This window comes from Elaeis guineensis, chromosome 5 (assembly GCF_000442705.2).
Source record: "Elaeis guineensis isolate ETL-2024a chromosome 5, EG11, whole genome shotgun sequence".
Lineage (NCBI taxonomy): Eukaryota > Viridiplantae > Streptophyta > Magnoliopsida > Arecales > Arecaceae > Elaeis > Elaeis guineensis.
Window position 1 is genome coordinate 63,720,035 of NC_025997.2, and position 20,301 is coordinate 63,740,335.

The window sequence follows — 20,301 nt, forward strand, 5'->3', positions numbered from 1 at the left end:
TTTGAACTATCTGCTTTCCAACAGGTATATCCATTTTTGATAAGATAGTCAGATTATTTGATTTTATCAAAAATATGGATGAACTGTATGTGTACAAGAAGACAAGTGAGAGTAATATTAACTTCTTGGTTCAGTACGTGGATGACATACTGTACATTGGGAATGGTATCCCAATATTTTGATCGATAAAGACTTGGCTATCATAGAAATTTTTCATGAAAGACTTGGATGAAGCATCCGATATACTTGGTGTAAAGATCTCTAAGATAGATTTAAGTGGGTGCTAGGCTTGTCCCAATCTAGGTACATTAATTTCGTATTGAAGGGGTTCCACATGGATATAGATGACAACATCATCCAAGTTTAGATATAGATTTATTATTATATTTTATAGAGTTATTATTTGACGTATAATTGATGTAAGATCTTTTAAATATGGTTGAAATTTTATGAGAGATTTTCAAGTTTGATTTTAGTTAGATAAATTTTAGACTTAGTTTATTATAATTCTACTGTAATGTATTGATATTTTGTTTATAATACCTTGGATGCTTGTGGAGAGAGTTCTCCATGAATATACGACGGTTGTCGTGACCCTGGCTCATGATCTCGAATCGGAGGTGTGACAATTAGATTTGATTATTCATGATTTTTGTTGAATCATTTATACACTAGTTCAATCATGATTTATTAAAATTATCTTACTCGAATTGATCGAGCTATTAGATAGTATCGTCTGATTAGCCATGTTCCATCTTGCTAATTTTTTTCTCCTTTGATATTCTCTTTCTACGTGATCTATGAACCCAATGAACCCATCTTGTTGCTTTGAATTTGAGTTGATTCCAATAGGGAGTATGCTCTGTTAATTGAGCTATATGCCCATACCATCTGAGCCTTTGTTAAGCATCACGAAATTTGGTCCTTGTTAATCTCTATTAAATTATTATATTTTAAGTGATTCTAATTAGATGAAGCTACTTGATTAAATTGATACTTAATTATCTATTAGTATATCGACCTCCACTTTGACTATTGTCGAACACTACTGATCCGATCATCTTGGATCTCTATTGAATCATTTGTTTTCTATTTTAATCATGATCAGATAAAATTTTCTTGATTCAACTGATCGGAATATTGAATGCTACCACTTTTATCAGCCTTATGAGGGTGTTAAAACTTGGAATTTTTATTAGTTGTGGTTTAAGACTGATAGAAGAATATAGTTTTAATCATAGATTCTGAAAGATTCTCTCAGAATTGATTAAATCTGTCCGTTCAGTATTCTGCAAAGATAATTAATAAATTATTTTTTTAAAATATTTCATATTTTATTTTTAAAAATAAATAATTAGCCTTTAAAATTATGCATGATTTATGAAATTATATTTGAACGAAAAATAATTTTTGGTATTATTGATTTGTTGTGAAATATGTATATATTGAATAGAATTATGATATATATGTTATTTTATATATAAAGGTTCCTTGATATACATCGAATTTGAATTCTCAAACTAACTATATTCTAGACTCTACCAATGGGGATTATATATTGGCACTCTGATTAAGCTCACTTTTTATGTTCTAGCTCTACTACAGAGATAATTGTGATCGTAGTTAAGGCTGTTGAATTATATGTATTTTGTTTCTGATCGGATCTATGATTATGTGTGTATATGAATATTTGAAAGAATTTGATTTGCATAATTTAGTATGAAATATGTTCTTATATTTATTTATAGCATTTGTTCTTGAACATCATATCTTATAACAATATCTAAAATATCTCGCTGAGATATTTATTACTTACTAGGCTATCGAGCTCATTACCTCTTCTTTTTTTTTTAAAATCAGATTTTTAATTATAAATATAGGTATTGTTTTAGAAGTGAGTTAGAAGCGAAAGTAGATAATATAGATTTATTATTATATTTTTACATAATTATTATTGGAGGAATAATTGATGTAAGATTTTTATAATATTATTAAAATTTTGTGAAAGATTAAAGTTGATTTTAGTTAATTAAATTTTAGATTTAATTTATTATGAATTCTAATGTGCTGTATTGATTTCATTTTTAGAATACTTTGCATGCTTGTAGAGAGAATTCTCCATAAATATACGATGATTGTTGTGACCTCTAGTTCGTAAATCTCAGATCAGAGGGGTGACAAGAAACTTGGAGAAAATTAAAAATTTTCAAGATCTTAGCTGATATTTTAGAACCAAGATATCAAAATCTTGGAATGGGTACAGTAAATCCAAATACCAGACTATGTCTAAAATATTGATTTCAAAATTTATCAGCTAGTGGAGCTTATTTAAAGAAAAACTGATTGAACAATATCGGTTGACATGTCGAATTATACTAGTTCACATCGGCTGATATAATAGGGTGAAAGAACAGTGTATCACCTTAGGGAAAATTGAGATCTTGGCCAAAACGAAAATTATTTTATGGGCCATCTCCTCGTCAGCCCTCTTTAATAATGCCCAGAACTATTTCATCGACTCCAAAAGCCCAAAAATCAGAAGAAACGGTCGGATTCGCGCCAAAGGTACGGTAAATCATCACAAGATTTCCCATGTTCGGAAATTTTATAATACACCCCCTGTATTTTCTGCACGCACACCCCGTTCCTCCCTTCCCACGAATCAACTTCCGGAGCGAGAGCAAGCTCGGAGTACACCATGAAAAAACCAGTTATAGCAATATAAGCCACATCAAAGAAATCACCCCGAAATAGGAAATACGCCCGTATCGCCAAATCCGAGTCCACTTGGTAATCCAAGCCCCCTGCGACTTGCGGTTCCCTTTCCCTCACCCCCTCTCGGGCCAGGAAATACGCTCGTTTCGCCAAATTCGAGTGCGCTTGGGTAATCGCAGCCCCTTGCGACTTGCGTTTTCCTTTGCCCCCTCACCCCCTCCCGGCCTTTCACGATCCAAACCCTAACCCTAATGCCCAAAATCCCAGTTCAAGAAAGGCAGGCGAGCGAGCGAGGGAGACCGATTCGGGCTTCGATGGAGGAGGAGAGGCTCCACTCCTCGCGGGAAAGCCCTAGATTTCCTCCGGGGGACCGCCCCCCACGGCTGGCGGCGTCAGCGGAGCCACAGCCCCTGCCGGCCTCGCGGCCGCCCCCGTCAATCCTCGACCGGTTCCGCGCCATGCTCCGGGAGAGGGAGGAGGAGCTGCGGAAGGCCACCGGAGACGACCCACCCCCGCCCCCTACCGCGGGCGAGATCGTTCGCTTCTACAAGGAGCTCCTCTCGGAGCTCACCTTCAACTCGAAGCCAGTCATCACCGAGCTCTCCATCATCGCCGGGCAGCATTCCCAGTTCGCGGAGGGGATCGCCGACGCCATCTGTGCGCGGGTTCTCGAGGTCGGTCTTCTGAATTCCTTGCTGTATGGATTCCTATTGTTCCATGCTCTTATGGTTTCTTTTACTATTTGATTGTGGTAATTTGTCCGGATTCATCAACATATCTAGCGCATGATTTTTAGATTCTTGGTTTATCGCCGAACTTGTGTGTTTGATGGAAAACTTTGGTGTTTTCTCTTGGTGTTTTGATTCTTGTGAACTATATCTTTTGGTGTTTTAACTATTATGCTGATGACCCTTTTTTTTAAAAAAAAAATAAAGTTCGATGAATAGAGGTCTCTTTCAGTACAAAGAAGCAATGTAATTGTAGTGTAACACAACATCTTTTCAAGTTTTATGCATGATTTAATCAAATATAACGCTGAACTGAAGTGCAAACTTAATTTGCGTCATAATTTGTGGCAACCATAACACACTTAGGGTTCAAGAAATGTAGATATGTTTTTCGGAGTATGGTACAGCTTCTGCTGTTATCTTTTTTTTTTTTTTTTAAATTTTTTATTTCTATTATTGTGCAAAGGGGTTCTTACATTGTTATATTTTCAGGTCCCTGTAGATCAAAAATTGCCTTGCTTGTATCTTCTGGATAGTATTGTGAAGAACATTGGTCGTGAATATGTGAAGTATTTTGCAGCATGTCTCCCCAAGGTGAGCATTCTATTCTATCATTCTGAAATCCTTTTCCCCTGGATATTCAGTTCTTGTGCCAAAAGTTTGAATCTTATGCCAAAATTTTGAACTTTTGAGTTAGGCGCCAGCAGGAATCCAGTTCACATTTCCAATGTCACATTGTGGTTATTTTTTTAACATTCTTTAGGCTCCTTTAATCCGACATATTTAAACCAATGCTTGAAGTTCGATATCTACAGAATCCTGAAGCATACTTAGTATTAAACTTTTTTATTCCCTAATTTTCTTAATTTATTATTTTCAAACATAAGTTTCTTTGCTTTTGCTTTTCCTTTATTATTTTTCTGATTTTTATTGCTTATGGATTGAAATTAAGAAAACATCATTGGGTAATTTTGGGTGGTTGTTTTTTGTGTATTGCAAGGTGTTTTGTGAGGCATATAATCAAGTCCCTCCTACCCAGTATTCTGCCATGCGCCACCTTTTTGGGACTTGGTTCCAGGTCTTCCCTTTATCAGTACTTCACAAGATTGAGGATGAACTCCAATTTTCTCCTACCGAGAACAAACAATCATCAGGAATCACAAGTACAAGGCACTCTGAATCTCCATCTTCTCGTCCATCTCATGGCATTCATGTAAATCCTAAGTACTTAGAAGCACGACAGCAGTTGAAACATTCAACTTCGGTAAGATCTATTTGTCTTTGTCAGCATACCATCTACTAATGTTTTTGAGAAATATCAACTTAGTCTACTTATGATTAAAGAGATGTAAAATGCTCCAATTTTTTGGATAGTCAGAAGAGTTTCTATCTATGAGATAAGGAGCTAACTAGATGGTAATTGTGCATCCTTTTGTGCAACTAGGTTAGGATTCTTCAATCATTTTTTAACAGTAACTAATATAGCTAAGGAACCACATACATGCTGAATTATGTTAATTCCAAACCCTCATGGGGATAGGGGCCTGCTACCATAGTGAGAGAGGAGTTTATTGGTTATTTTGTTTCTCATTCTCCTTGAGTAATACATAAGCACTTATGCATTTCCATACCAAGCTTGCCTTGGCAATACTTGCAAATTTACTACAGAACTAGGATTAGTTGAGTAAAGGTTAGGGCAAAGTCAAAGGGATCAAAAAGGTGATCATGCAAGGTCTTATAAGTGATATGATGATGTTATTAAATGTGGAGTTGTAGACCCTATCGAAGATGGTAGGAGTGGTTGAGAGACAGGTAGAGAAACAGTAGGAGCAAAAGAATGGGATTTGAAAACTATGCACTAGAGGCCCATCTTCAAGTAGGAGATGGTGAAGTAGGATATGTGAAGCCAGTTATTAAAGATGAAGTGACTCTCGTTCCTTATTTTAGCCTAGACATTCCAAATCAAACTTGTACTCTAAGCCCTGCCCTCTATCTTATGGTTTTGATTATTGGAAAAAGAAAAATGCTAAACCTGACTGCTGCATTCCTAACTGCTCATGGGGCAGTTAGTGAATGCTGATGTGGTGCTCTGGAAATGGCCCAATTGCACCTGACATCCAGCTACTGCCTATATGCACGGCTCCCTGATTCTCACATGGGACTGGGGAGCTAAGCAGGGAATGCAGTGGATATGTGTAGCAATAGCCTGAAAAAAAAAAATCATCCATCATAATCATTTATACTCAAAAGAATCCAGCTCTCTGCAAGGAAGGGCGGCAAGAAATATCTGAACTCTCTTTTGATGGGGAGTGAATGGAGGGACATGCATCAGAGGACCTGAAAGGATAGCATGGAGCTCCTCCAAAGTTTCATATGCAGTTCCCAGCCTTCTCTTCTTGCTTCTCCTTTTTTCTCTTAACAAATTGTCAAAGCTTATTCATCATTTTAAGCATGTGGTGCAAACTGAGAAATGAAATTGATGATGTCTTGTGGTCATTGGCACAGTAATACATGAAGTCATCTTTGCCTTGCTCATGTTTCCTTTCCCTTGTAGGGATGGCAACAGGTTGGGTCTGGGTCCGGATTGACCAATATCTGTATCTGCCCTGCAATTAAAAACGTCATACCCATACCCACCCCCTACTTGTCTCGGGTTGGGTGGATAAGAGGGGTCGGGTCGGATCAGATAAGGAACTTATCCTGTAAATATTATAAAATAATTATAGTTTTGAAAGGAGGATTTAAATTAAGATTATAGTGGGTCGGATTGGGGGCCGGGCATACCATCATCCGTATTCGACCCAAACATGCTTTCAATTATTTTTCCTAGAACCCATATCCATCCCGAGTTTTAATCTGTTGGGTCGAGTATCCGGTGGGTCAACTAAAATTGCCATCTCTATTCCCTCTTGTGTTTGAAAATTGAATACAGCTTAATCATTTCTAGAAATACAAAAGATGAATATGACAAAAGCAAAATAACAAGATAGATGATGGAAATAGTTGCCCCTACTATGTTTTCTCATTTTTAAGGAACTAAAGCGATGGAAGAACCCTGTTAACCTCAAAGTTGAAGCAAAATGAGAAGATAGAAGGAAACATTCCTCATTAAACTTCAAGGAAGTGGATTCCCTTAAAAAAAATAGCAGGAAGTGGTTGACATCTTGTTGGGCAGTTGATTTCTTTTAAGCCAGGTTCCATGAACCATTCATAGTTTAGTTGATTAAGAGAGTTGTGCAATAAGTTACCTCCGTGTTGTAGAAATGGTACAACATAGCAAAGCATTCATGATTCATTTTATAAACGTCAAGCTAATGGAGTGAATCTCACTTGAAACATTTCCAGCAAGCACAATGAATTTTGAAAGGAAGTTTTTTCTTGACATTGTTACTTCCTTGAAGGCATAGAGTTAGGAACAACTCCAGACATGCTTGCACATCTGGTTGATACCACATGACATGTATTTTACTATAAGAATGAAAGAGTTGCATAGAAGAGATGAAGCTTTTCATGAAAACAAGCTTTGTGGTTCTTCTATGAAACTTATTGTACCTACTACAGAAATTTGTTTTCAAATGATAAGGTTAAATAGGCCTCATTTTATTGTTGATAAATAATTGTGAGATAAAGCTTTCAAAATAGTTGACATCTGAAGACCGTTTTGCAACTAAATTTTTCTTTATCATTTTTTTGTTTTGTTGCATTCACCTCATCAAGATCATTGTTTACAGAGTGATGCATCATACTGAATAAGAGAGGTTTGATGAATGGTGTTAATTAAATATAAAGAATTACATAAAGTTTGGCTGAAATAGGGGGGAGGGATAGAGAGGTCCAACTGAAAGGGAAGAATACGAGGTGGAGTCAGCATGAACAGCAGGTGTTTATAATTGTAACAGATGGGACGGGAAGAAAATTAGCTTTGCATTAAGCTATGAAATTTTGTGAAGCAGCCACTGAAGTTGTTGTTGTTGTTATTCTTAAAATTATCTTGTGCTCCTTTTGATTACTCAGAAATTTCCTCATTATGGAATTCATAACCCATGAATATTTCATAGTTGCAGTCTTAAAATTCTTGCATAGAAATGTTTGAAGAGAGGTGGATATTTGTTGTTTTCTTTTGTGACTCATTGCAACTATAATATAGTTTGATGGTATTGTTATCTTCACAGGACACTGAACACGTCAGAGGAGTTTCTTCCAGTGGGCAGAAATCTTCCATGCAATGCAATGAGTACAGTATTGATCATCCTGAGGTGCTTCCTCCACGACCAGGGGCAGCAAGAACAGGTTCACCACAAACTGCAGCCACATGCACAACCTCCATGGTTGAAGTGGAAGGTCCAACTCGTCAATTAAAGATCAAGATCTCAAGGTCTTCACCACCTCCAATAATTGGACCACGAAATTCTATATCACCACCCATTGACAGATTCTCCAGAGATACTTCTCCCAGGAGGATGCTTGAAAGGGTTTCTCCATCTCATTCAGGATTTGTATATGGACCCGGCAGAGGGACTAATCAGAATGGTTGGCTTGAGAGGAGATGGCCTTTCGATGACAGTGCCCAGAAAATACAAGCTTCCATGGCATTCAACCTTAATAATGGATATGCCAAGCAGCGCTCGAGAGAACTTATTGATGCATATGGAAATTATACAGGGAAAAGTGCTTCTCTTGAAAAGCTTCCAAAGGTACAGCGGGTTGATGTAAATAGCGTAGCCAGTGAGAGAGCTGCTAGAAAATGGAAGAATTCTGAGGAAGAAGAGTATGTTTGGGAGGATATGAGCCCAACTTTATCTGATCGAAGCAGAAGAAACAGCCTGCCACCCTTTGGGCCCAGCCTGCCACCCTTGAGCACAAGGGCTGGTTTAACTAGACCAGATGCTTCACTTCTGGATCATGATTCTGGAAGGCGCAGTTGGCCTGGCCAAGCTCAGCTGCCTGCAGTTGGTGATTCTGCTTTTACCATTGAAGATAGGATACCAGTATTTGGTGTATGGTTCTTTGCCTTCAGTTCTGTATCATTATTTTAGTACTGTTTCCATTATAAGAAGTTTTTAGGCCTTTCGTTCTAGCTATGTATTCAAGTCTGCCCTGTCTTTAAAGGTTTCGAGATCCGATAGTAGTATATAAATTGCTGTTAATGAATATCCTTAATATGGCCAGATCACATGGTTGCTTGGTCTATCTGTAGCTCCTAAATATTTTCTTGTTTAGATATGGAAGGATATTTATATGCAATTTCTATCATGTGATAAGACATTTTTTTTTTAATGATTTGATTTAAGGCCCTTTTGTTTGATCATAGTCAAAATGCTAATTCTCTTTATTGACAAATTCTGTGAACTTCTGCAGAATCATGTGTATGCATGCTTTAGGGTTAGGCATGTGTTATCTTGGTGGTTTCCAGATACTTGGTTTATGAAGGAATATTTAATTCCTTTATTTTTATTTTCTTTGCTTTATGCTATAAAAAGTTTAGAAAATTACCATCATTTTGAACATTCTATGGCATTCTGATCTCAACCTAAGCATTTGTTTCATGCTTTTATAATTGTATATTTTGCAAGTTTTTTTTGCCCTTTTTGCCTCCACTTCAAGCATCAAATTGGTTGCTAGTTCAAATTTACTGAGTTCTTTTGCAATGCCTTTAATTGATCTAGCTATATCTATAAACCATCTTGGATTGTTGGGCTGATAGTTTTGAGTAACGTATTCTTGCAGTCTGCTCATGGATCAATGAATAGGAAGTATCTGGATAGCACAGTAAGTCAGAATGATTGGTTGCCACACTATCAGGGTTCTCAGCACATGCATCAACCTCGGAAGTTGCCTTTCATGTTTCCAAAGTCTGCACAACATAGCCTTAGTCCACAATCGCGAGGAAGGGCTCATCAGATGCCTGTTGCAGCAAGTGGAATAACACCTCTGGTCATTAATAAATTGCCCAGTCCGTATGAACATACAACAGATTTGGAAGTGCCATTTCAGAGGTTATCAAGCTCTCATTCTGACCCTTTTGATGTGGACACATCCACATTAGAGAGGCATTTGACACAAAGACCACATTCGCCCCCTCCTGCTCCGATTATATGGCCTCCTGTTCATAATACCCAGCAGCTGCCTCTACTACCTATTCCTCCAAATCAAAAGCAGTTTAAAAGTTCTTTTGATCATGTGGAAGCTAACAAGCCTATATTAAACCAAAGGCCAGAATCATTTTTCAATTTGTCTCAGTATCAGAATGACACTGCTGATAGGAAAATATCAAACTCAAATAAGTTACTCCAATTACCATATCAACAGCCTGGCTTAGCTCATGCAAATCAACAGAGTCAGGAACAAGGCGCTAGTATGCAAATTCAGTCTCAGAAGTCTAATGGAAGCATTCTTTCACCTGCACCAGCTCAGCTTTCATCTCAAATAGTTGCTCAGCCCTTAAATCATGTGCAAACGTCGGGACAGGGCATTGCCATGGGTTCAGTTTTACATAACCAGTTATCTGGGCTACCTTCTTCTGTGGCAGTAAACAGTGTGCCTGATACCTCTTTACGTGTAAATGCAAGTGTTTTACCTCCCTTGCCTCCAGGACCACCTCCTGCCTCATCACAGATGGGACCTGTGTTGCAAAATACTGGTTCTATGATATCTAGCTCGCCTGCAGGTGCATTTTCAGGTCTGATTAGTACTCTTATGGCACAGGGTTTGATTTCATTGACACCACCAGATCAATCTCAGGTGCCCCAGTTTGTGACTTTCCTTATTTATTTTGTATCGTTGCATGATTTTCTCCGATTTAGGGCAAATAACTGTTAGGTCTTTTAATTATTCTATCTAATTGTACAGGATTCTGTGGGGGTTGAATTTAATGCTGAACTTCTTAAGGTGCGACATGAATCTGCAATTAATGCTTTGTATACTGATCTTCCAAGGCAATGCACAACATGTGGCTTGCGTTTCAAATGCCAAGAAGAGCACAGTAGTCACATGGATTGGCATGTGACTAAAAACCGAGTGTCTAAGAATCGTAAGCAAAAGCCATCTCGCAAATGGTTTGTAAGTGCAAAGGAATGGCTTAGTGGGGCAGAAACACTTGGAAATGATGTTGTTCCTGGCTTTTTGCCTACTGAAACTGTTACAGATAAGAGGGAAGATAAGGAAATGGCAGTCCCAGCAGATGAAAATCAGAATGTGTGTGCATTATGCGGGGAGCCTTTTGAGGATTTTTATAGTGATGAGACTGAGGAGTGGATGTACAGAGGGACAGTATATTTGTATGCTCGAGATGGATATACTGAAGGTTTAGACAGGTCTCAATTGGGCCCCATTGTCCATGCCAAGTGCAGATCAGAGTCTAAGGAAGGATCTGGACAAGCTTAAGGGGTAAGTGGTTTTCTTTTTCTAATTCTCATGTTGAATGGACTGTTAGAATTAAGCTAGCATTGCTAGAAGTCCTTGGTAGAAATAAATGATGAGTGTGGATTCTTAAAACTGACATTGATTTAGCCTGTTCTTCATGGTTATAATTATGGTTATTGTGTTTTTCCTTGCAATTCAATATGGACATCTAGGAATCTTCTATCTCGATTAATTTTGTTTTTTTTAGAAAAACTAAAGTGCATGCATTAGTTATTTAATGACCAGTTTGGGAAACAAAATTATTTAAAATGCTTAAGAGTCATTGATTTATGGATATTTTTTTCTTTGATTCTGGATGAACTTAAATGGGGATTCACCATCTATAAATCTGAAGAAGTTTATCCTTTATTTTCCTAGGACCAAACTAACGTCCATGACAATCTATTATATTATCTTTTTACTGGTTATAATTTTTAATGTTTTGTTGACTTTTGTTTAACCTATTTGAAATTTTCTCACCTGCTGCTTGATATTCACACAACCTTTCAGGATAGCTGGCAGTGTTACCTGGATGCTCATGTCCGTCCTGTAAAATCTGTGTCAACACATATCTGCAAGTTGGATACACATTAGACACTTTTAATATGTATCAGATCCTTGGATTGTGGTTATGTAGGATCAAGTGATTTTTTTCCACAATGAGTGGAATGCAGCTCTCACAATCTCATAATAATTGAAAATGGGCTTTATTTATTCTTGGAATTGTGAAGGATGGAGGCATTAAAAGTGTGTGAAATATTGTTTGGCTTTTGTGCTTGAGCTAGGTTTTGAAGTTCTATTAGGAAGATGTATTTCCATGCAAGAGTAAATAAAGATGGCAAATGATCAATCTTATAATTAATGATTTATATACATTACCACTGTCTAAGGCCTTTGAATCATTGCCAAATTTACTAGAATCATAACAATATTTACTAGCACTGAACCTTCTTTATTAGTGTTACACGTGACATGGAAGATTTGGGGTTTCTTGTAGCGTCCCCACCTTAGTAGCTGGAATTTTCAATCTATGATGATGTACTTGCTTTGGAATCTTCCCAAAATCTCGAACTTGCACCTACTTTTGATGTGTCTTTTCTATAAGGTGTTTCGAAAGTATTTGCTTCCTTGCACCCGCAACCATTCTAGATTCTGGCAACTGAGATCCCCACCTAGACACAATACAACACATGGGTCATGGGTGTGACAAACTGTGGACACATTTGTATCATAGTTCCCATGGCTTGCCTTAACCAACAATGGCGTGAGGGTCGGCCCTGGAGGGGGAGTATCCAATGTGGTTCAGATGACAAAGAAAGGAGAAAAGGAAATGAAAAAAAGGGGATGTGGTATACTCTCATCCTCACTGGAAAATGGTGAAAAAAGAATAGGGACTGTTTGCCTTGGTCATGATTTTCATGTCCCTCGCAGTGTTAGGCGGGAAGGGGAAAAGGGGGAAGAAAAGGCACTCACATAAGCCTTGAAGCCTTTATGCTTATCATCTTTGATGCTTTTTAGCCACTCAATCTTGCAATCAATTTCTCTTCTCTCTCCTCATGTTTTTCCTTCCAGTGATCTTTGTTGAACCAGCAAGGTGAGGATGTGTGCTTGTTACCCTTTCTTAGCTGACCCAGAGGAGGTTGTTCCCAACTCCTCTTGAAAGAATGCTCCACTCTCTTGCCCCTTAACTCCTTTATCTTGATTCCAGTGTGTCCGTTGGAATAGTTGTGTATATACGGACACGAATGTATGTTGACACATTTATGCATGCCTAGATATATTTATACACATACATGCATACAAACATGTGTGTATGAGTTTTTTATGGTTGCTATCTGAGATTCTTCTTAACATTTGGATGCTCCTTTTTTGTGAGAATGAAGGGAGAGCTACCCATATCATAATTACCTACATCCAGAGTTTTGGGGATTTGCCATATGAGAATTGAACCTAGAATCCCTGGCTGCGAAGTGGATGGGTTTTACCACTGCGGCATGCCCTAGTTCACACCCTTAGGCACTCGACTCCAGTGTAACATATCTAGGTCTCAATGTTTTGAACATATAGGCTGCCATGTTTATCTGTGTAACCAAGGGTAACATTGTAGTGGTTATGTGAGATAAAACATATAAAATGAAAGAACAATCAAGATAGCTTTTTACATATTCCATTCTAAAATATAATAATTAATAAAATACTTGAATTAAGGCTGTTGTTTTCTCCCATGAGTTGGACACATTTCTGAATTTGACTCTTGTTAAATGTCTGTGCTACACTAATAGTTATTTTGATATGGATATTGTAGGTGTTATATAGATCAGAACCATTTAGTAACTTAAAGATGTTCTAGTTGTAAATTGTGAAGTTTATTTACCAGTCACCCGTGTTTTTTTTTCTTTGAATCTGTCCACACACATGCTGAAAATCTAGAAAAGGACTAGAATAACCTTTTAGATATAAAATTTCTTTTTAAACTTAGTGGCATCAGAAATTAGCTTATTTTATAAGTGGCTAGTTTAGGAAACTTGCTTCACTCTTATGAGGAGGGAAACAAATGGATCGTCCACATGTGAAGAGAATAAGATTCTATTGTTGTTGCCATGTTAATTGATTTGACTGTAAACAATGAAAAATATAGAAATAGGTATTTCTTCTTTTTCTAAACTGGAGGAGCATTGGAATTGTTTACACATTAAGTGCTTGTTAGTATCTCTTTACATTTCTTTGAATCGTCTAGAGCTCTAATCGTTCATGTTTGGGTGTCAAGTTGAGTTCAGCAAGTGGTTTTACGGTGTGGCAGAAACTTAGGTAGAAATTTTGGGTGTTGAGTTCAGTAAGTGGTTTTACAGTGCAGGAGAAAATTAGGTAGAAACCCACCCCATTAGTCATTAAATATATGTCACTTTAGTGGACGGTTTGCTGCATGGCATACTAAGAAAGTAACAGCATCTTGGTTATCCTTTTCTACATTTGTTCTTGATGTTTGCTAAATCTGAGGAAGCTGAATAAGCAATACAACATTAACTAATGTTTTTAGGGGTTATATTGCAAGTATATTTGATTGAAGGTGGATGTGAATTTATGCCAGGATAATATAATTCTTGACCTGTGTCTGTTGAGATTTAAATGCCCCTGAACCAACCCGTTGCTTAGATCGGATCTGGTCATGATGTCTAGATCTCTATTATGAATCATATGGTCTTTTAGATCTTATATCATTCATGTTATTCATACTTTGAACCTAGTGGATAGCCCGATTTTCTGTTTAGTTCAATTTTCAGATTTAATTGCATGCAACTAGCCTTGAGCTCAAGTAATTATTTGTTCATTTGGGTTTTAAGTATCTAAGCGTGAGAAAAAAAGACATTTAGGGGGTCTTGGGAGATATAATCTTGGGATAAATCTTCTAATAGCCAGGGATGTATCTTGCAATTATGTATTTTGATACTCTTCCTCCCTCCTCCGCCAACCGAAGTTATGATAGGATTGAAACATTTGGGTGGTGATCATGCTTTTTTCCTGTGTTTGGGCATGGTGGGATGCACGTGACAGGAGGCATGCATGGCTATGATTCAGATCTGATTATTTATTAGTTGTTTTGTGATATTTATAGATATAGCCTCACTTTTGGCTGATAGAGTTGTCTTGCTTCCATCAGAATAGATGAGCTTCTATACAAATATGGCGAGTGTAGACTTTGAAGATGATTGTCCAACCAAGGAGTTTGTGTAACAGTAGTAGAGTTAGTATGGGGGTAGCGCACATGATTTTTTTTATTTTCATTTCTGTTTTGTGAAAGATATGCATGAATACGTGGTGGAGATGTGACATGTGAAGACATGGAAATTGTTGTTTGTCCAAGGATTTTGCATTAAAGCAGTAGATATTATGCTTTACTTTATCTCTAGAAGCAAGAAATTTCACTTTTATTAGTGCCATACAAAGTTCAACTGTAATGAGGAGCTTTTATTCCTTCCATGAAAGTGGACTTTTATGTAGACTGGATCATTTAATGATGACAGCAATGGCGATGGCTATAGAAATACATTTACTTTATAAGGGGTGTGCAGTTGACTCGTTGCCGCTGATGGTGTTGCCTGTTGCCACAAATACCTTGCATTAATCAAGCATGTGCCATGCACATGCAAGAATGCATTCTTCTATACCTCAACTATCCAGGGCCTTTCCTTTAGTTTGATTATATATATATTTTTAATTTTTTATTCTAATATTGGAGTAAATTGAAAGTGGAATTGTCGAAGTTTTTTGGCAAAATTTTCTGCATTCAATGATTTAGAGAAGTATTTATGTGGGGTCTAAATCCTAGTCCAAAAAAAAGGAGAACTTCATAGTTCACAGCCACAACTAGCACACCATGTGACAAGAGGGGATTGGTTTCATTCACAAGGTTGGTTTGGTTAATGACATATTCTGTTAGAATGCTGTTACAATGACTGTTATCATGATCATTAGTTTAATAATAAATAATTCCAAATCAGATAGGTTGGGCCAAATGATGGCCATCACAACAATTATTACGGTCAATAACAAGTTCAATAAGGTTTGTTATATCAAAGTAACACTGTTAGTTGAACCCTATGGGAAAAAGGAGTAGAACATGATGCCATCATTTTTCTGTTGTTGTCTGTTATTTTCTATTACAATGTTATTATAATTACCATTATCACAGCTATTTTTCTAACCGTAACTAGCTCTAAGTCCCATACTTTGGGGTACATGATGACCATTATAACGAGCATAATGGTCAATGATGGTTCCGGTAATGGCTGTTATAATGGAATAATGTTGTTATTGATACCTTACCTTGGGGGAAAGGATGGAGTTACGCATAACATCATTATTTTTAAGTTATTATCTGCTATTTTTTCATTATCATGTGATCATAAGGGCTTTATCACAGTTGCTGCTTTAATAAAAGATAATTCTAAATGACATAGGTTGGGGCAAATAAAGGCCTTTATAATAGTCAATAACAAATTTGATAAGATCCATTACAACAGAAAACATTGGTTATTGAAGCATTGGGTGAAAGGAAGTATAATAAAATAAGGGATAGAAGTAAAGGGAAGAAGTGAGAGAGAGGAATAAAATAAAGAAAAAGGATTGGTTCCACCCTAAAGGTAAAAAAAATCGAAGGGGCATTTCTAGAGAACTTCAGAAAAAGATGGTGATATAAATAGGTTGACTGATGGGAAGAATGGATATGAATGAGATTTTGGTTTTTCTTTTTTTTTTTAGATCTCAGCCTTTTATATCCGTAAGATATGAAGGCCTCTAGTTGGCATTAGATATCTTTATAATTGATGGTTGATGGTTATGACACTTAGCTTGGCTTCAAGTAGTTTGGGGATGTAATTGCTTTGGTGTTTTAGTGGTGACAGGATCCCTGCATCACCTTGAATGGGCTTTGTATAGGGCAGGCTAGTTAGTGAGTTTGTTTTCAGCAGAGGTATTACTAAAATTCAGATGATAACAAATTGGAGCCGTAGATGGTGACTTGATGAGATCACGTGGCATGTTTTCTGGTGGTAGTGGGAGGTTACAAGAACAATGTAATATGAAGCTCAAGCTAGGAGTCCGGATAAACTATCAAGCATGTACTGCTCATCATGCTTGCATTGTTTATGGGCTGACTGATGCAATCATGGTAGAAGATTACATACTAGCAGAAATGAGTGGGAGATTTTTGGGGGTAAGAAAGACCTATGTTGGGTCTTTATTTCCTGATTTTAGAAGTTTGGGGTCTTGTATCAAGTCATTTGAGAGGTGGTCTGGTATTCAGTGTCCAGGTTCAGAATATCAAGGTATGGGCACATACTGGTCAAATATGGTATGATGTTTTACTGATGTAGTGGCTGCCATGGCAAGCATGCTTTTTTGGTATATGGTGGTGTGGGCTGTAATGAGAGCCAGTTTGCACTGTATATACTTTAGCATTGCACCCCCATACCGTGCTACCGCTGGATTTCTGAAATATGTATTCTATGTTCTTATAATCCCAATAGTGAATTTTTGAGCTATTCATGTGAAACAGCAATGCACATGCATATGCTTTGTGAAGTGGCATGACAGTGCATGGTATGAGAGGATACCTCCTACTGGCTTGTCAGTGCATAAAGGGCGTGGACTAGCAGATGATTTGACATTTTTAATAGAATTATTGTCCAGAGATCCTAGTTTTGGTAGTGATTCAGTTAGGAAAACTTTAGTTTTTAAACTTGTCTTTTAAGGTGATTTTGGTGGCTTACGATGCACGATTCCTCAGGAATATGAGCTTGCTAATTTTAGAATTTTTTTCTTTTTAGTCAAGTTTTCTATTATGATCCTTAAAATTATGTTAGTAAACCTTAGAGTAATAGAAGGAAGAGGCCTTGTTCTCTTAAGTTCTTTTTTGCATATATGAACACTATCTGCTGTAATTGAGCTTACTTGTTGCAGAAAATTGAGACTTGTCCTATTGCATCATTTTGGCCTGCAATTCATGCTTTTTACTTATGGTTTCAACCCTATATGCTGCTTTTCAGTAAATATATATAAATATTTTATTTGTAGTTTCTTTCTCAAGCTCTGAAATAGAAAACAGAACTTAATTTGTGGTATAGAAAGATATCACTCAATTCTTGGATGTAGTCTGGAAGGTCCAGTTTGACGCACCTGGTAAACCCAATTTCTAGAACTAGATTGTTTTTCATTTGTTTTGTGGTGACAGGTTGACTTACTCGGAGCTTTCAAATAAGAATTTTATTGCCTCTAAACCAATCATTAGTTGTCTTAGACATGTATTTTGTTTCAATGGAACAAAAAATTGCTGTGATATAGTTGTTTCATTTCTTCCAAAAAGTTAACACCATCCTAAAGACACGCATAAAATTAAATAAAAGGATGCCACAGGGAGTTGCCCTTGTTGGTCATGACAGTATGTAATTCACACAGATTCTGAAAAAAAAAAATGCTGTCCTTGGACAAACAGGGCATCTGGTAGTGCCTTTCGTAGATAATTTTTAGAGAAGTCATGTACTAAACCCATAAAAGCAAGTCAAGAAGTCAAGTCTTTGCCATGCTTGCCATGGTTGACTATTTTTGATGTCTCTACTAACTCTGTTAGTACCTTTCTCTTGAAGCGAGAACCGCAGGTGGTGGTGAAAGGAAAAAGAAGAAGAGAGATTAATTTCTGATAGCTATTATATTAATTTTAATGAAGCCACATTAGAGTCAATTTTTAATGGGACAGTATAATGAAGTGCTGCAATGGATTCAGCATGATGTTGCTGTTGTGATCGAACATGTAACATTGTGGTTATCCATCCATAATTGTACTTGGATTTCCAAGGCAAATGCACACACATATGGATCAATTTTTTTTTTAGGGCCTGTTCTTTTGAGGATAAAAAATTTACCTAAGAATCTGTATTTTGTTGGGTAAGTATTTTTCAGGCAATATTTAGACAGAAAAATAATTTACTCATAGTCTTTTATGCATTGAAAAATGGCTTGGGAATTCGTTACCCATGTTCTTTTGCATTACTAGTTTCCTAGATAAATTGCTAAGATATATTCATATTTTTCATAATACTATTTATTATATAAATATTATTATATATAATAGTATAATATAATATAATATGTATTATATATAAACATATTAGATTATTATATTATTGTTATAGTATTATATAAATATTATTATATAATATAATATATTGTTATATTATTATATTATAATATATTTTATTATGTTAATATCTATAATATAATATATTATTAATAATTTATTATATAAATATTATTATATATAATAGTATAATATAATATATTATTAATAATATATTATATTATTATAATATAATATAAAAATATTATTATATATAATAATATAATATAATTATAAGGTTAAGGATATATTAAGAATGAATTAAAAACGTTATTTTGTTGATTGATGGGAAAATGATTTAACCACCCCTTAGATGGGTAAGGTTTTCTCCCATTTCATGGATAAATGCGATCTATAGGAAAGTAACTTATCCATTTTGAAAAGCGAGAGAACATGGGTAAGTTGGTCAATGGAAAAGTTGATCAACTTTTCCATGATATTTCTCCATAAAAGAACAGGCCCTTAATGTCAAAGGGTTTCTATGATGTCTTTTTTTTTTTTTTTGGTACATCTTCTATATTGTCTCTTCAGTATACACGACTCTCTTGTGGTCTCTTGACATAAAAGCTCTCATTCTAGGTGAATGATGCTTCAGTTGTAGAGCCTGTTTAATGCATTGTCAATCATTTGATGGTCTATTTGGAATTATCCAGGTGTTGAAGTGTTTATTTCTTACTGTCTGCAGGGATACAAATGACAAATGTGATTAGCATAAAGGATTGCGGCTTACATTAACTTAACCTGTAAATTACTTGGAGCATTGCAGGCCATTATGGTATGCACAACTCAATCTTTTTCCCACTAATGGTCAAGCCTGCATACCATGGCTTCATGTTTAATATTGTACATTCAAAGTTGGCTTTCTGTAACTTACTGTCATCAAAGTGTATACCGTTCATGCATCTCCTTTTCGCCCATGTAAATTTTGCTTTACATCAGAGATCCTGCAAGCTTTGTTCATTGGCAGTCATTTGATTTTTTTCAGCCATGGGGTTAAAAGAAAGACACCATGCATCACAGAATGTCTTTATGTAATCTGGATCCTTCTCTGCTATCCATCCTCTGTACTTGGGATGGTTTGCTGCTGCTCGTTTTTGTCCCCTTTTTTACCTTTTATTAAAGGTTTTTGCAGGAAAATCAATAATTATTTGAGCAGGTAGCTTTCAGTGCCTTGTCAATCATTGATTTGGTGGGTATTAGATGCTTGAAAGAACAGGGAATGCATCTGCAGCCACACTAGCAGCAGCAGCAAATGGAACTTCGCTAATACCCTTTTCCCTTTTTCATTTTTTTTTTCTTTTGTTCTTTTGTTAGGACCATGTTTTAACTGTTGTTAGCAAGGCTTATGCTCTATTTTGGTGGTCTATGAGCGGAGCAGATTAGTTGGACTCTCAATTTGCAGTATTGTATGTTTGCATGAATCTTCCCTATTTAATGTCTTGATGAATGTTAAAAAAAATGAATATATCTCATTTTAATAGCTGTCAACATTTAATGCATGGGTTTTTGGCCTCCTAAGGATCATTCATGTTCTGTGATAACATGCTGCATGGCACTGCTGGTAGATTATGCTCTGCCAAACCCGTTTTTTCCCCAATGCTAGAGGGAGATCTTTGCAGGCGATGGGCTTATCGGATGTGTCTTAATAATACATTCTCTCTGAAATTGCAATGGTAAGCTTTTGGTTGATGTACACTTTCGGCTCGGCCGATTCAGATTGTCTGGTATGGATGAGTCGATACATTTGGAGGCATAACCTTTCATGTTCTTGTCGGTGACTGGATT

At 36.5% G+C, this 20,301-nt stretch overlaps 1 protein-coding gene across 2 annotated transcripts; it reads left to right on the forward strand.

Moving 5' to 3' along the window:
* The first annotated feature begins 2,819 nt into the window (after nt 1-2,819).
* On the forward strand, nt 2,820-20,004 carry LOC105035693 (polyadenylation and cleavage factor homolog 4). 2 transcript variants are annotated; one of them, XR_012141538.1, is made up of 8 exons: nt 2,820-3,389; nt 3,936-4,037; nt 4,444-4,707; nt 7,616-8,440; nt 9,171-10,184; nt 10,293-10,829; nt 19,202-19,291; nt 19,639-20,004. XR_012141538.1 is itself a non-coding variant. In XM_010911340.4 (7 exons), exons 1-6 carry the CDS (start codon nt 2,967-2,969, stop codon nt 10,824-10,826), a joined length of 3,162 nt encoding a protein of 1,053 aa, XP_010909642.1. In that variant the 5' UTR covers nt 2,821-2,966; the 3' UTR covers nt 10,827-10,829; nt 19,202-19,551. The 2 variants fall into 2 exon arrangements, 1 of the variants encoding a protein (XP_010909642.1); XM_010911340.4 differs by lacking the exon at nt 19,639-20,004 and having other exon boundaries at nt 2,821-3,389; nt 19,202-19,551.
* Nucleotides 20,005-20,301: the final 297 nt, after the last annotated feature.